Source organism: Bombyx mori, chromosome 11 (genome assembly GCF_030269925.1).
Source record: "Bombyx mori chromosome 11, ASM3026992v2".
NCBI classification, from domain to species: domain Eukaryota; kingdom Metazoa; phylum Arthropoda; class Insecta; order Lepidoptera; family Bombycidae; genus Bombyx; species Bombyx mori.
Genome location: NC_085117.1, coordinates 18,064,305 through 18,079,172, shown reverse-complemented (window position 1 = coordinate 18,079,172; position 14,868 = coordinate 18,064,305). Strand labels below are relative to the sequence as shown.

The 14,868-nt window shown below is 32.8% G+C and overlaps 2 protein-coding genes across 4 annotated transcripts in view; one reads left to right on the top strand and one right to left on the bottom strand.

The window, feature by feature from the left end:
- The window catches only part of LOC101737606 (adenylate cyclase type 2), a 240,287-nt gene extending 236,153 nt beyond the window's left edge, over positions 1-4,134 (top strand). For all 3 annotated transcript variants that reach the window (XM_012696130.4, XM_062671268.1, XM_062671269.1), the window contains exon 25: positions 117-4,134. In XM_012696130.4, the coding sequence (XP_012551584.1) occupies positions 117-222 (106 nt within the window). In that variant the 3' untranslated portion in view covers positions 223-4,134. The remainder of the gene's footprint in view (positions 1-116) is intronic.
- A 1,365-nt stretch (positions 4,135-5,499) lies between these two features.
- On the bottom strand, positions 5,500-13,304 carry LOC101739095 (serine/threonine-protein kinase RIO1). The gene is made up of 4 exons (XM_038014006.2): positions 13,026-13,304; positions 11,292-12,464; positions 9,572-9,758; positions 5,500-9,241 (listed from the first exon to the last, which is right to left on the bottom strand). Exons 1-4 carry the CDS (start codon positions 13,086-13,088, stop codon positions 9,084-9,086), a joined length of 1,581 nt encoding a protein of 526 aa, XP_037869934.1. The 5' UTR covers positions 13,089-13,304; the 3' UTR covers positions 5,500-9,083.
- Positions 13,305-14,868: the final 1,564 nt, after the last annotated feature.

Sequence of the window (14,868 nt, the reverse complement as noted above, 5' to 3'; positions counted from 1 at the left end):
TGAGTCTCACATACCCCGCGCGCCCCCTAGGCGCGGGGACCTTGTAGGAGGTTCGGCCCTCGGCCCGAAAAAAAATAAATGACTTTTTCATAATATATATATTTTTTTTAATACAGAGTCCTAATGAACGCCGGATACAAATGCGAGTGTAGGGGACCGACATACGTGAAGGGCAAAGGGACTCTTGTGACGTACTTCGTGAAAACGCCTAATGTTGGTTAAGGAGGATATTAGATCTTAAAAATATTGTAATTTTAATTAACTTAAAGTTTCATGTAGCATAATTTCTCAATTTTTCGATGTCTAGGCATGACGCCTCAAAAGACAAACTGACCATAGATTTTTAGTATTAAATAAGTATCTTGTTTTAGTGTTCTTGCCAAAGTTATTTTTATAAGTACACAAACTACGAGTTTAGTCTTATGTAATATGTATGTTTATTTCAATTATAATTATTAGTCCTAGGTTATTAATCTTAATTAATCCGATTCAAATAAAAGAAATACGTTTTGATAAATCGAATTTTTCCATTCGAACAATGTGTAAGTAATAACCGATCAAAATACTTCTTAATCCAACTCTTCCTTTACGATTATGACCTTTTTGTTCTAAATGAGCAAACAAGCTCAAAGCTCACTTGTGTGCTTAGTACGAGTTTTTTAATGTTCTCGACAGCGTAAAAGTTAACTCATATTTGTATGGAATGGGATCGTTTGCGTACGTTTGCCGCTAGGGGCGCTGTTCCAATTGCATACAAAATTGGCTTATCTTTTATGCCATCGAGAACGTTAAGAAACTCGCACTAAGCACACTGGTATTAGATTACCGGAGCTTGTAGACACCATAATATAAAAGCCATCATCTTGAGACATGAGGTCGAAATCTCGTAACGGTTAATAGCGTCCCGACTTTCAAAACCGAAATGCTTACTTCTTTGCGGCAAAATTCTTTAAACTACCTGCGAGGGCTTAAGAACAGACTTGGTCGCGACGAAGCAAATAATGAAGATGTTTTTTTTTCTTTATTCCCTACCTACTCGCTGGTAGCCTAAGGGGCTATTTGATTTAGATTTGTTTTTTTTCGACGTGTAATCATTGCTCGATAATGTTCAATAGGTACATGTTCCTTTTCAATAATTCATAATATTTTATGTCTACGAGTAGGCTATCTCAGTGGCTCTCAATCATCGGGATATATAGGTGTGTTATTTTAATTATTGTTGCATAAATAAGGAGACCGAAGGAATTGTAATTGCAAATTTTGACAGTTCAAAACTGTCAAATATTTTTCCCGCGATTATGTACGCAAGGGTGGCGCGAATTTGTAAATAATATTATAAAAGATTGACAGCTGCTGGATGGGGTATCCTTTTAGTAGTATTAATATTTGCTTGCACCGTCATTTGTAATGTTGTCATGCAAATGCAAAATATTTAGAAAATCAAACACTCAATAGTTTGAAAATGTTGCTCTTTAATTAATAAATGTTATTAGATGCTAAGGCTGTAGAATTATTTTTATATTTGCATTTAAATACATAAGCGATTGAAGTTTATTTATTTATTTATTGTTTAATATGTTAGTGCATAGTTAAAAAAAATTGCTTAGTGGTGCTAATAAATTTTCGTTTCAATTAATTATGTTAATCTCACGACATAATGACATATCGGAAAGGTATGGAGAATGTTGCGAATGTTACGAATTTATGTTAAAAATTGTTCTAGTTACCTTAGTATTATTAGTCATCAAAATAAACATGAACTACGTATCGAAGTACAGGTAACCTTTCTATAATACGGTATTTTACAACACGATTCCACTTTAACACGGAAAGAAAATTTCCCCAAAACTCTTTTCTACAACACGATGACGAGATTTTGTTTAATAAAAATAAGGCAAGATCGAGTGGAGACAACTTGTGTGTGAGGGCCCAATGTACCAGCGGGGTACCCTAGGACTGCAACAACAACAACATAAAATAATAGTATAAAAAAACTAAAAAACACGCAATATATAAAATTCAACCAAAAAATAGAAAATAATTTTAATAAATTTAAATTGAAAATAGTGTAAAAAATATTTTTTATTTTGTAGGGTGCTTTTTAAGATATTATTGAAATAATAATTCTTCTACTCATATCTGTCAGAAAAATATTTATAACTATATTATCATCGAGATCTACGATCGATGTATATTATGATAACACCATGCACCCCACGCTTTTTTTTACAATAAAATATTTTTTTACACAATTTTCATTTTAAGTTTATTAAAATTTATTTTCTATTTTTTAGTTGAATTTTATACAAAGCGTGTTTTTCAGTTTTTTTTTAATTTTATTTATTTATCATTTTTTAGTTGAATTTAAATTTATTCAATTATTTTTTAAAATATTGAATTGCCATCGGTCCTCGATAAATCTTCAAAGTTTGAATGAAATCGGGCCGTTTAAACTGGGTCAAAATCGCGTCTAAAGGAGTCAGTTACAAACAAACAAACATACATACAAGTGAAGCTAATATAAAGCGTGTAAATTTTTGCCAATGTCACAGTCTGCAAAAAAATAGCAGGCGCTTAGAGAAATAAAAATCTAAATACAAATAAATTTGATCAGTTTTTCCATACGCGAATCTTTAATTTTAAGAACAGCACAAACAAATATGTTAGACTAACTACTTTAAAGATAAATAATAATATAGATAAAAATTTACATAGAATATTTACATGGTTAGAATATACTAAAATTAATAGAGAATTATTATTAATAATAGGCTGGGGGAGGATTTTTATTTAAAATTATTTAGAAAATGACATTACTCACTATGAACACAATTAAAAGGAATAACCGAAATTTTATTGATTATTTTTTATGTATAATAGATAAAAAAAGACTTAGAGGCAAAGTTTTTCACTTTCCCCCCTTTGCCTTTTCATGGGTTCTGTCTCATGCGAGGTTCGGACGTGGGTTGTTGAGCGACAGGAGGTTTTAGTCAGTTCGACTCCGACATGCCCCGCCCTTCATCCCCAGGGGAGGGCAGAAGTCCGGCGATTTCCTCCTGACCAAAAAAAAAAAGAGGCAAAGTTTAAATGTTTCATTGAGAAAAATTATTCTCTTTTTTGTACTGGCTTCTAGTCTCATATAACATGGTTTTGCACAACACGGGACTGTAGGGACGTATCTACCGTGTTATAGAAATGTTACCTGTACTGAAAAAATACACTTTTACCATCAATATTTATTTGGTAGGTCTAAGTATTTTGAATAAAATCGCCACGTTAACTCATACTCTGAAATAAGCAGCTGTGTTTCGATATTGCAATGTGCTTTTTACAACAACTCCAGATGAGTCCTTGGTCATAGGCAGCGCTGTGTTTGTACTCTTACCATTGCCTATGTCCATGAACTATAATAGATGCTAATTAAACAAGTTGCCAGATTTCGCTCGCAGTAAAATATCGTTTGTCAATAGTTTTTACTTATTTTATGTGTGACAAACATTAGCATTTAGGGTTTCACAAATGAATTAGCATGATTTATTAAATTTTATAGACATGTAATTGTTATAGATAATATTATTTTTTGTGTACTTTGGAATAATTATTAGTTTGAGATTTCAAATTTTTTTTAAAAAATTTAAAAAAAATAATTTAGTCCTAATCTTTAGGATGGCTAGCATAATTTTATATTGATATGGCAGATGTTATTATACTTGTATTCTACTTTTAATTTTGTATCTAGGCCCAATTATAAAAAATTCACTGTACAATTTTGTAGAAAAAAAAAACATAAAATTTGGAAAGTATTCTAAAGATAGTAAGATAATGTCAAACAATTATAGTAACCCTTCTTTCAACAATACAGGGCAAATACATACCTTGGCTATCATTTTTTTGCCTGTTCTATCACAAAATAATATGTTAATAGCCGTTTAATACACAAAAGGATTGATATTCAATAGTATTTTATTTTTTAATGGCTTTAGTCTTGCTGCAGAATTATATTATATCTATAGTTTCAACATATTACTTTCTACATTTTATATATTTCACTCTGATATTTGTATTTTTTATGACTAACTTCCAGGAGTTCTGTATTGATTTGGTAAAATTGTTTCAAATAAAATAATTAATCCATTTAAGTCTTTTACTTAGTATGAATGGTAACAGAATAATTAAATACTAGTTGACCCGGCAGACTTCGTAGAGCCTCAATCGATAAAAAAAAAAACATCCGACGGGGACACATCAAAGGGAAAACAAAATTGTTATTTTTATTTAATTCCGAGCATTTTTAATATTTATGTAAACTTTTAGACCTTATTTGGACTTGCACAAATACTTCAAGACCAAAATGAGCCAAATCGGTCCAGCCATTCTCGAGTTTTAGTGAGGCTAACAAACAGCAATTCATTTTATATATATATAGTAGAAGAAGATAGAAGATAGATTTAACCAATCAAATTAATAAATATTTATTATATAAATATAGTATACAACCAAATATAGCATATAATCCACACAGGTACGACCTTCTTCCCTATTTCTGCAGTGTAATGTTTTGTATTCCAGTTTGATGGATGGGACAGACTTTTTCAACCTCAGTGTCTCAAAATGGGAATCAGCATTCACTTAATATCCACGAGCTTCAGGTTTGTATTGATACCCATATGACCATAATTTTATCAACTAAATAACTATGGTAAGATTTAAGCTTCATTATAACAATATTCCTGTTATGTGAGCAATATTTTTTTCTTAACATTAGTTCTTAGATTTATCAATTATTATATCAAGCTTGAATCTAAATAAACTTAAAAGAAATAGGGTCAGAAAAGTTAGACAGAATTATGTATTAAAATAATTTTATTTGGTTGGGTGAAGACCAATTATTTTAGTAAAAGCACAAATTTACTGGACATCTTACGAGTTCACAAAGTAGGCACCAACACCCCACCTGTTTCTGCCGTGAAGCAGTAATGCATTTCAGTTTGAAAGAGGGTGGCAGCCTTTGTACTGTTAAAACTGAGACATCACAACTTATGTCTAAAGGTGGGTGGCGATATTTACATTGTAGATCTCTATGGGCTCCAGCTACCACTTAACACCAGGTGTCCATTTCAGCTATAACGAAAAAAAAAAATACTATTCTTATGACTGTTATGCCTCTGTGATAACAAAAACTGTAAAGTATTTGAAGCATCAGGAACAATGTAATGATAACAATGTAACCCAAGAAAATATTGTAAAAGTTAAATTTCAAAATTATATTGGACTGAACTGAGGAAGATGGATAAAAATCAAACCAAAAACATTGGTATCTAATATTTATTGTGTGTATAAATTAATCATTTCTACTTGGTACTACTAAATTGAAAAAAGCTGTAGCTTCGTTTTACTCAACATTACGATCTGACACATATCCGCCAATGGCGAATTCTGCTGATTAATAATTCATTCCGACAGTAGAATGAACGCTTTAAATTAATGAAAAACGTGATATACTTACAAAATAATTTATTAAAAATAAGCTGTACTATTGCACAAGCACATATTAATAATGTTAGTACACCCACTTTTTCTCAAGAAAGTTCACATTTCGTTCTTTCACAATGTCTGACCAAATCTTTTAATTTGTATACCAGATCTTGCAGCTCTTGAGTTCCACAAGTGAACCTAACGTCGCCTCCATCATCAGTCTTCAATGTAACAGTATACAACACATTTTCCGAGCTTGCGTTGGGCGAGCTTGTTACTTCTAATTTCCATTCGACGTCAATTACATTAGGCAAAACTTTGACAATATTGTGAGAAGCCATCTCCTAAATGCTTGAATGCCTTAAAATCATGTTTAGAATGTAATTTAGATATTCCACTTTTTGTAATAAAACTCGTTTTGAACTTGAAATTTCAAAATGTAGTGGTGTGGTGAATTATTCAATTCCATTTTTGACTTTTGTCACCAATTTTTAGACATTGATTAAATGTAGTGTTGACAGGTGACATCAAGCAGTTATTGACAGTTTAATCTCTTACTTTCTTCTTTTTGTTGTGATAGAGGGATTGCTGGTGACATAGACGCCACTACAGCTTCACCAGAATAGGTGGGTAAGCACTGGCTCAGCCACGGAATAAATAAATAAGGTTGGAATGGTAATGTAGGCGGGGCAAGCGTGCCACAGTTATGATCGAACAAACATAACTCGACCGATTCTTTCATTCATCGCGTTTAGTGCGCTTCGGAATACTTGGGCGAACAGATCTCCGCTTTATAGTGCCGTGTTGTGCAATTATAACTTGTAAAACAAAAAATCAGACCTCAAGTATAGAGCGAGGAGGTATATCTTTCGATCGGTAAGTCGAAATTACCATTTAATTACAATATTATTTGTCTAAAACATAAAAATATACTGAGCATTATGAAATTCCAAACATTAACAATATTATTGCAGCAAGTTATAAATAGCATACATTGCGCGATGTGTTCTCGCCCAATGAACGCAATGACCAAGTCAGCTTCCAATGTACTACATGCATTGCGTTCTCTACACTTCAATCTTTGAAATTTCGGCCTTTGCCCTGATTGGCCGTGGTGCACGGCGCTAGTTTGTCGATAGTGAGGTGACCATGTGGTGAAATAAAATCATCGACAGAATTCTCGACTATATTTACATTTGACATGGATAATTTTTGCATTATTTTATATTTAATTAATGATACCTAGTATATTCTTAGTGAGACGTATTTTGAGTAAAATAAATATGTATTATTATTATTGAATTATTATCATTGAATTAAAGTGAAGGTATAATATAAAGGGACATGTAGACCTCTCATTTACGGGTATTTACTATATTGTCTAAGACGTATTAAAATCTAAGTAAAATGCCATTTGACTTATGCAGTAAATAAAAAATTTTAGGTTTCCTAAAGAACCTAACGCCAGGGAACAATGGATTGACGTGACAGGTAGAGGAAACTGGAGACAAAGACGAGTACTATTTGCTCTAAACATTTTACTGAAAATGATTTTACCATAAAAAAAATCAGAATACACTTAGTTCTGAAAAATTCATTCGCAATTAATAGCAAGCGCCAACTGCTTAACAAATACGTTTTATTCCAGCGACAGTGACTATTTGTAATTAATAAAAGTAAAATAGTTTTTTTTTCAATATTTATTTCATGTTTCATTTTCTCCATTCATTCATCAGATAATTTATCGATAAAGAATATCGATTTTATCAAGCACTAGCGTGTATGAACATTTTTATTGCCTTTTTGCGTGTGTGAGTGTGTATGCCTACGGGTGTTTTGTGCTAGTTTGCGAACGAATATCTGTCCTGAGATTTATGTGTGGGTGTTTTTGTTGTGTGCGAAATACTTGTAATCACAGTGTGTGTATGTGTAGAAATTAAAATAGTGGCGATGAAGCGGCGACACTGGTTCTAATACAAAATTAGAGCAAAGGCCTTTCCAACCTTATTTATCTATTCCGTGGGCTCAGCCATGAGAGCTATGCTTATTATTGAGTTGAATGAAATTTACATTCATAAGCTCATAACATTTAAAAAAACAAAATGTGTGCAATTCACACGTGGTAGAAGTGAAACCTTCCAAAATTAAAATACAATTGAGTCGACTATTATCAAAGCCGGCAATGTGACTTTTGGACAATTATTGGTAAATCAGAAAAACGAATTATTGACATTGGCAGTCACAAAACTCTTCTGAACGACATCTTAGATAAATAACAGGTTAAGTATTAACCTTTATTTAATGCAGGTTTTGAACCGTATTCTTTGAAGGAGACGATTATATTCAAATCAATCTGTATTGACATATCAATAACATTTTTTTGTCCAAATGCACAGATTGCCACCTTTGATAATAGTCGACTCAATTATCCTAAACGTCTTAAGTATATGTAAAATTTTGTCATTAGTAAATAATTGTAAGGTAGCGCCCTCTGTGAATTGATATTTTAATTTCACGTTTAATCCTAAATTAAAATTCACTACAAGAGCTTTCATACACACGTTAGTATTAAAAAATCTCACAGATGGCGCTGTATTAAATAGTATGTATATTTCTGTCTCATTCTTTGCTGGCTTCATCCTACACATTTTTGTATTTGTGTCTCTTACCTGTCGTTTTTTCACAACGATTCTAAAGAAGTTTTCACTTAAAAAATAGACTAGAAAACAACGGTAAAAGAAAAACCGATTCGCCGCTTATTTTTATAAGGTATAAATAATGATGACAATATTCGAGAGGGTTAAAAATGGTTATCTGTCTGATTATTAAAAGAACTGTCTTCCATTACTTTATTGATATTTCAATCCAGTAAAAAAATAACTCCACTCAAAATATCATCTTGGGCACACACTGCAGTTGGGTAAAAACAACAAGAATACAGCTGAGCAGCATACCACAGTAAGCTGAAGTGGCAATGGGCTGACCGAATTAGCCGAAGGACCGATAACCGTTGGAGTAAACGAGATTTTGAGTGAAGACCGTGAATTAGCAAACCTAGTGCAGGACTCCCTCAGCCTGTGACGATTTATACAGCGTGGCTAGCAGCAGATGAATGAGAGAAGCCGAAGGTGGTTCTGAGTGGCATGCAATTGGAGAGTCCAATATGTCCATCACTGAACTGCTATAGGTTGATGATGATGATGATGATACTTTGTATATTGCTCTCGTCAGGTCCTTACTGATTCACATTTGTTAGACGGTTGTAGCTCTAAAGATAGGCTCAGACACGGGGACCCTGGCAGACGTACTCTTCGAGCTCGAAGAGTTCGACGTGAAATCTAGTAGATTGCATCAGACCGCTGAATTTCTCGCTCGATCTTCTCAGCGGGTCGCGATTCCGATTTGGTAGTAAATGGATTCGCGATACAGATGTCCTCGGCAACAGTCAAACGTTTTCATATTTTAAAAACGCAAAAACACAGTTTACTGTATTTATACAAGTTTATAATTTGAAAACGTGTTGATTGTGATTTTATTAAAATGGGAATCGTGTCAACCCGTTCATTGTTGTCTATTATGAAAAACAATAATATAGCCCAAAAACAACTTTATTTTCTGCCGAATCCTTTGTCCCTGCGCTTTTTTACGTGTTTCTTCGTTTTAGATTTCCTCCTTTCCGCCTTTTCTTCCTTTATCGCTTTCTTTCTTGATTTCTTACTGTTTGGTGACTCGTCTCGAGGACGCGCGCTATTCTTGAATTTTGTACCTGCAAATGTGGATGTTTTTAATTTATTCTGACATAAAAATGCCATTACAGTTAAAGCTAAATAACTCCATGTCAATTTAAAATGCGTTTAATAGTTTGAAACGCTGGGGAATCCTTTTACGGATACCCGGTCGAGGGGGGTAACAGACCGGGTTATGACTGATGAGGAATACTGAAGTCCAATCTCAAGGTCTCTTCCTCCAATTCCTGTTGGGAGACTACGCCTTGAGAAAGGCGCGCGGCTTCAGCCACGCAAGGCCCGCCCCGCAAAACCGACTACCGACTAAACCATAAATTAAATGAAAATTAATATGTAAAAGAACATTCAACCTGATTCTTCATCTCGATCTTCATCCTCAGAGCTGTCACTACTTCCACTAACATCATCTTCTTCTAAAATCTCCGGTCTGTTGGCAGTTCCTGATAGGTCTTCTTTGAATCCTGCTATTTTCTTGTATGTTAAGTCCTCTGTGTCACCCTTTTTTGCTTTACTTATATCACGTTCATAGTTTATCACCTGTAATTGAGAATTGGAAATTACAGAGCACTTTAGGTTCCACCGTCAATGTGAGTTGCAGCATGTAGCAATTTAAAGTTTGAAAAGTATCTTATTAATCAATTATACAAACAATCCTGTATCTTTAAGGAAAAAAGGTAAATTTTGTAGGATTAAATTTTTTCCATGATTAACTTGTTAAATGATTAAATATTTGCTTGTGCCTTGAAGTATTTAGACAAAAGTTTTCAATAATGATCTACAATACATCCCTTGCAGAATCTTTTTCCAAATGTATATAATTTTTAGTAGGAAATGCTCACATTTAGCTCGCTTTTAGTAGGATATGATTGATTTATTAAAATTCAACCAAGCATCATTTCATTAACAATCTACACATCAACTATGATCCCTAGGGCGATAATATGTTGTATAGGTAATATAAAGAAAACTGTCAATTTATAAGCTTCATGAATAAAAAAAGAAACAGATTGGCTCCATACTTGATCAACTAATAATAACTTTAATATTTGAATTGGGATTCTATTACAATGACTAGATGAGTTTGTTTAGCCATCTATGTCCTATTATAGTAACAATTTCCCACTTTCTTTACTTTTGGCAAGTGCCAAAAACAACTTATTTTTAAGGATTAATCTCACGTCTTTTATGTAACAACAGTTTTAGAACCTTCAGAGAAACATATTTAAAAAAAGGACAAGATTAAACATAAAAGTAGTTTTTTGTTGCTGCTAATCATATTTTTAGTGTTCAAGAACAGCTCGTCTAATCAGTCAGTCGTAACAATAGCCATTTATGGGAGAGCTATGGATAGTAACAGCCAGTTCACATCATGAAGTCTACATACTTGTTTGCTTTGTCAACAAGCATTAAAAAATATAACGTATTAAGCAAATGTTAGCATAAAGCTGCTTTCAGACTACACAATAATATAATATTGTATAGTATATTATTATAGCTCATAGCACCGCACATAGCATAGCATATCATGCACCATACATTGTTATGGACACCTTCACACTGTACGGTACTATATATTATTGAATAAGTATAAGCAGCTTTAAAAAATATCTTAATTTTTACACGCTTTATATTAACTTCACTTGTATGTATGTTTTTAACTGACTCCTTTAGACGCGATTTTGACCCACTTTAAACAGCCAAATTTCATTCAAACTTTGTAGTTTTATCGAGGACCGATGACAATACACTAATATGATAAGATTATTCCATTATTCAATTGGCAAAATAAGATTTTTTTCAATTTATATAATTTTTATCTAGTCAATAAGGCAGAAATTGATGTTAAAGTACTTAATAGTTTTAAAAATACACTTTTATAGAAAATTTAACTAAAAAATTAAAAATAAATAATAGTTTAAAAAAACTATAAAACACGCTTTTTTACAATAAAATATATATTACACTATTTTCAATTTAAATTTATTAAAATTTATTTTCTACTTTTTTAGTTGAATTTTATATAAGCGTGTTTTTTAGTTTTTTTAAACTATTATTTTTTATTTTCAATACCTCAGTAAGTCTTTTAGGAATGTAAATATTTTTAAATGCCTCTTCTTCAACTTGTTCTTGTGCTGTCATATCCTCAAAGCTTCGTGAAGCCGCTTTATCTGATAGCTTCTCAAGGCATTCTTCTAAATTATTCACATTTATTGATGAGTCCGTTATGAAATCAAACAACTCTTTAACAGTCAATGTTGCCACACCACGTTTCCTGAAGAAATCTGATATGTTCGTACAATCCTTCCTTAAAAACTCAAAGGCATGTGGATGATCATGTTCAACAGACTGTGATACATCAATAACAACAGCATTCCCTTTGTGGTACAGCAAGTTGTACTCAGATAGATCAGCATGTACCAATTTACATATATTATACATTTTCCACATCATTGTTATGCAGTCTCTATATAATGACCTGGCTGTTGACTGTGATATTTCCACATCTTTTAATTTAGGCGACGGCCATCCTCCCTCACCCATGAAGGTCATAACCAAAACATGACTTCTTAAGATTATAGGCTCGGGCACATTAAGTTGTGCATTGTACAGCCTGACTAAATTTCTCATCTCCTTCTCAGCCCAAGTGCGAACCATTTTACGTGGATTGGATCTACAATAGCCATTTCGGAATCGATATTCGCCCGATACATATTTGTCTCGATCTTTGAACACTAATATTGATGTTTTGAATATCTTAATGGCAAAGTCCCGTCCGTCTTTTGAGGTAGCGTGATACACGTTAGCTTCTTTGCCTGTAGATATGCAACCATTAATTTCATTGATAATGCCTCTATTTAGTAGTTTGAATAGGATCATTTTAGTTCTCGGGTCCATGACCTGTTCAGCTGTGGCTCTATCATGTTTGTCTTTAATCCTAATTCGCTCATTATCTTTTTTTCTATCATTCTGATCGATAAACTTCTCAGTGTTATTTGACATGGGTTCATATTTGTCCACATTTATTTTGTTTATGTATCTTTTAAAGAGTTTTTCTGTGGGTTGATAGGAAGTGAGTTTTGTTGTTGGAGCTTGGCTGTTGAAGTTATCTTTTTTCTTTGTACCTTGTGTAGGGTCATCCGAGTCAAGGAAATATTGATCTGAATCCAGTTCATTATTATCATCCTCATCATCATCATCATCATCATCACTACTTATGTTCTTGATCTCAGGTACATCTGTAAACTTTAATATTAAATTTATTTAAATACACCTAATAAGGAAATTAATTTCAAAAGCAGAAATTGAAGAGCCCATCAGAACAGAATGCTTTTGAACATATGATTTAAAGATTCCTATAAATGTTTTAATAGAAATAGATTATTATAATTTTTTGTCTGAAATAGGTTTCTGCAATTGTAAGTTTGTCACTGGTTTTCAAAATAGAACAGAAGTATGTAATAGGTAAAAATGAGAACAATTTTTTTCAATAATCAGTAAGCGGCTGATTGATAGTCTTGGCTGTACTACTGACATATCTTATCTCTATGAACGACGTTGAGCACCTATCATCAGGTCCGCTCATATACTCGCCTGCCTCCTATGGTAATTAAGAAAACCATGTTTGCAAGTTTCAAGTTTTTATTTTCATATTCAGACGTGTTTTTGTGCACCTAGTGCTACAAAAAGTTGGCGCTGTACCTTATTTTAAATTTCATTTTGTTGGGACATTAATTTAATAGTGGTAGTAGAATAATAAGCTGAAAAAAATCTCGTGAACTGAGAAATATCAAGATATTTACATACCCTTACGCACTTAACCTTTAAAGAAATATCCTCTTCGTAATCACTAAATTGACCGTCTGACATTTTATTTTTATTAAAAGGATATGATTGTTTTAGCTCAAATCGAACAGAAATTAACAGAATCTCTTAACAATCTCCTTAGATATTATTGCCCATGTGGATTATTTTAGGGACAACTTACTTTGCTCACTTCTTTGTCAAATTAATGGATAAAAGAAAGATAGCCCATACAGCCAAATATTTTATAACAAAGACCGAAGCTGTCTTGCAAAAAGAGTAAAATGAAACAGATTATAGAAATAAAATGAAAATAAATGAGATAAAACAACACCGTCGATTTTGGATGAAATTAGATGAAATACCTCCTCAATATAATGTTAGGAATTTATTGATAGCTCAGTTGACTTATGAAAAAGCCCAAGTAGTCAAGTCCAATAATTTTATTTTTTATTTTTCCACAGATTTGTACTTTTACAAACGCGAAATGGTATTGGATAGAATGGACAACTATTAATACAGCGGGAGCCCGCTGGGCGCAGGCTGCGTAATACCGGTTGTTGTGGCGAACCTTAAGGGAGGCCTATGTCCAGTAAAGGGCGCGTGTGGGCTAATAAAAAAAATACACGTTTAAACCTGAAGATGTATTAAACGAACAAATGAAAATTCGCTCCACTCGACAAATGCCTATGACATTGCGAATGGTAGGTAGGTACATAAATCAATAAAGAAGAAAAAAATGTAAAGGCTGATTTAAAATTGTAATCAGACATGATTATAAATCCTATATAGATAAAAGAGTTCAAACTTTTTCAAAGAATTCGAGAAGACTATAATGAGAGTATAGTCTCAATTAAAATGTACAACGGCAGTTTTATTCTTTAAGCCGCGATGTATGTAAAACGCCTTTTCTTGTAGAATCTGCATGTGCTTTGCAGGTTCAATAAGCTTACTCATAGATAAAACAACGGTCGACCTCTAGTTAAGACGATATTTCATAGCGCACAATAGTCGTTTGGGACATCTTTATAAAACTTAACAAGAAAAAATAAAATTGTGGTCATACTATTATCTGCACGTAACCGTTGCTGCTCCTGACGGATATGAGACAATCGAATCGCGTAGACGCTGTAATGGAATAAATGCTTGTAATTGAGGGGGCAGATTTGATTGGACAATGACATTCAATTCAATGTCAATTTGCGTTGCGTTTTCTTTGTATTGTATTAATTTAACTCTAATTGCATCACATAATTGTCGCTAAATTCTTTGAGTTCCGTACATATATTTTTCTGAGCGCTACGTGTCTTACTTCAATCGGACCTTGAAAAAGCGCTTGGAAAAGGACATGCTCTGAATTTTGTTGTTTGTTTTTCGGTTTATATATTTTAATAACTCTGTAAACCACACGTGTGGGCTTCTTAAATTTTAGAGTGAGGAGATTTGAGTGAATCTATTTTAGACAGTTCTACTATCGTCTGCATTTAATGTAATAATAATAATAATTGGGAACAAATCACGCATCCAGACCCAATTTATGATTCCCTATGATATGGTTTACCAGAGACTGACAAACATACATACGTTTAAATATATAGCAATAACATAGACAAAAGTAAACAAACCAGATGATGAGATGTGAGAATCGAACCCACGACCCTTAGCGCAACAGTCAGGATGTTAACTATTACACCACCGTGTCAGCTGGAATTTATTTATATTTCTTCAAATACATTTTAATGCCAACAATGCTATTAGTATAGACGAAGAATAATAACGGATCCAACATTGAATATTTTGGGATTCCTTAATGACTACATTACTTTAGTACATATTTTGCGTTCTA

Bases quoted from the DNA above. Each gene is read 5' to 3' on its own strand.
- LOC101739095 (XM_038014006.2), bottom strand. From the start codon at position 13,088: ATGTCAGACGGTCAATTTAGTGATTACGAAGAGGATATTTCTTTAAAG. The intron at 12,465-13,025 runs GTATGTAAATAT...TTAATATTAAAG, and splicing joins TAAAGGTTAAGTGCGTAAGG to TTTACAGATGTACCTGAGAT. The intron at 9,242-9,571 runs GTTGAATGTTCT...CCACATTTGCAG, and splicing joins AGATCGAGATGAAGAATCAG to GTACAAAATTCAAGAATAGC.